General features: G+C 31.5%; 2 protein-coding genes across 2 annotated transcripts in view; both read right to left on the bottom strand.

Moving 5' to 3' along the window:
* Sec10 (Exocyst complex component Sec10) overlaps nucleotides 1-2,500 on the bottom strand; it is a gene marked incomplete in the record, with an annotated part of 309,385 nt that overhangs the window by 1,136 nt on the left and 305,749 nt on the right. Inside the window, 3 exon segments of the mRNA XM_070133155.1 lie at nucleotides 497-657; nucleotides 1,940-2,096; nucleotides 2,485-2,500. The exon segment at nucleotides 2,485-2,500 is cut by the window's right edge and continues 180 nt beyond it. Of these exon segments, the coding sequence (XP_069989256.1) occupies nucleotides 497-657; nucleotides 1,940-2,096; nucleotides 2,485-2,500 (334 nt within the window).
* The window catches only part of LOC113814274 (pituitary homeobox x), a 202,287-nt gene that overhangs the window by 126,033 nt on the left and 73,754 nt on the right, over nucleotides 1-2,500 (bottom strand). The window lies entirely within an intron of this gene.

The raw sequence follows: 2,500 nt of genomic DNA, 5'->3' as shown, positions 1-2,500 counted from the left end.
ATAAACGATAATAACAATAATAATAACAAAAATAATAATATCAATGATAATAACAATAATAATAACAATAGTAATAATAATAACAATAATAATAATAACAATAATAATAAGTGATAGTAATAGTAATAATAATAATAATAATAATAATAATAATAATAATAATAATAATAATAATAATAATAATAATAATAATAATAATAATAATAATAATAATAATAATAATAATAATAATAATAATAACAATAATAACAATAATAACAATAATAATAATAACAATAATAATAATAACAATAACAATAACAATAATAAAAATAATAATAATATTATTATTATTATTAATAATAACAATAATAACGATAATAACAATAATAATAATAATAATAACAATAATAATAACAATAACACAAATAAAAATAATTCAACTGTATGGCTCTACCAAGCCCAGTAATAAAAACAACAATAAGAAACAAAACAGAAGTGAACCAGCTGATCTTACCAGCTGATCTCCTGAGCAGACCATCTTCAAATTCTCGGGGGACACCTGGAGAAGTTTGCATAGTGTGTGAAGAGTGTCGAACAGCGAGTTCACCAGAGGGATTTTGAAGCTCGCGACACACTTTCTGTACTCGTTGACGTCGCAGATGACGGCCATGGCACCTGCGGGGAAGGGAAAATGGATTAGGGGTCAGTAGGGTAGTTGGACAAGGGGCGATGGAACAAAAGGAGACAGGAGTCACAGGGTTAGAAGTCATGGAATGAAAAAGGATTAAATAAAGAGAGTGCAACATGAAAGTAGTGGTAGTGGAACAGGGCTGAATTAAAAGATTGCAAAATGATAAAATGAAATGGGGCTCAACAAATGCTTACTGAAAAAAAAAAATACTGAATAACATATAGCACAAGGAAACACGGGTAAGTAAATAAACAAAGAAATGAAAGAGGGGTAAGTAGATAGACAAAGAAATGAAAGAAGGGTAGATAAATAGCAAAAAAAAAAATGATATATGGCTAAATGAATAGATAGTGCAATGCTACAGGCTGAACACATAGACAGAGAACACTAAAAGGTAATTAGGCAAAGAAAGTGATGTACAATGTCACCACAAAGAATAATTATTAGAGGCTAATTATATTCCTATTCTGATACCAATATTACTAACATTATTATCAAAAAGAACCTGGCAAATTTATGAATGGAGAAATGTTAATACAAATTCTCAGAAAATTGTCAGAATTTTCAACAGACTATTATACCTATAACCTATGCAAGATATCAGACTAAATTTTCCTATTGCTAACTGGTTCATAGTAAAGAACAGTAATATAATGTATAATAACTAAAAATAAAGATAATTTCTTTAACAACAAAAATAGCAAAACCTACAAATAACCACAGTAACCATAATAGTACTGCTAATAATAATGATGATAATAATAATAATAGTATTACTAAATATATCCATAATTTTGATGAAAATGAGGATCACACTGGGACAGCTATCTGCCCCAGACAATAAGTATACAAACAACAATGTGCACAGTAATGTGAGACATGAAGCCAAATAATTGCTTAGGATTGGAGTTTCCAAAGATGGAGATCTACTAGACAAGGCTATGGCTACCCCTGGAGATGATAACCACAGATGCAGCCAACCACTAATAAGTGAAATGCCCCTACGTAATCCTCCCACTATAAAGACTTTTTACATTTGAGAGGGTGATTACATCAGCTGTTTCAGTTCTATCAATAGTAGTGGAAAATAATCATCCTTAAACAATCACTGCAAATCACATACCACCAACCAGAGGGTCTATCTCTAGTTAAACTTAGGCAATTACTCGGAAGCACAAAAATAACAAAAGAAGTCCAATACTCCAGCTACTAAAGCAACAGAAGCAAACCAATAACGACCATAACAGTGGTAAAGAAGCACTATACCTGTGGCACTGTATTCAAACTTCATCAGATGGTCCAGGATGGTGCGATGGAGCCTCAAACCGAGCTCAAGCAATGCACTCTCGACATTGTGCCCATCTAAAGTATCCCTCACACGCTCTGCCACCACACTGATCCACCTGACGACGCGTTGGCAAGCCTGGGAGTGGGAGGTGTATGTATGAAAATCAATGTATAATTGATGCATTAAGTGTCTGTAAATTTGAGCATGACATAGTACAGGAGACTGTAATATGGAGAATTCAAGTATAATAGATTTTACAATATGGAAAAAAATAATCATCGATATCATTCAGATCAACATTAACTGATTCATTTAACAATAAGGAAAGGCCTAATATATTTAACGAAAAAACATCATTTTTGATTCCACATACACAAAAAATTACAAGGGCAATAAATATCAATTACTGAAATATAACAATTCTTCTTCTGGATTTCACATTCTGAAAAGGCATTATCTGAATTCCAAGAAATCACAAAATAGATAACAGTTTCACAAAGTGAACAGGAGAGAACTGATGTACCGGAGTGACGTTGGCA

Source organism: Penaeus vannamei, chromosome 18, assembly GCF_042767895.1.
Source record: "Penaeus vannamei isolate JL-2024 chromosome 18, ASM4276789v1, whole genome shotgun sequence".
NCBI lineage: Eukaryota > Metazoa > Arthropoda > Malacostraca > Decapoda > Penaeidae > Penaeus > Penaeus vannamei.
Note: the sequence above shows the minus strand (reverse complement) of the source record. Positions and strands in the feature narration are given on the sequence as shown.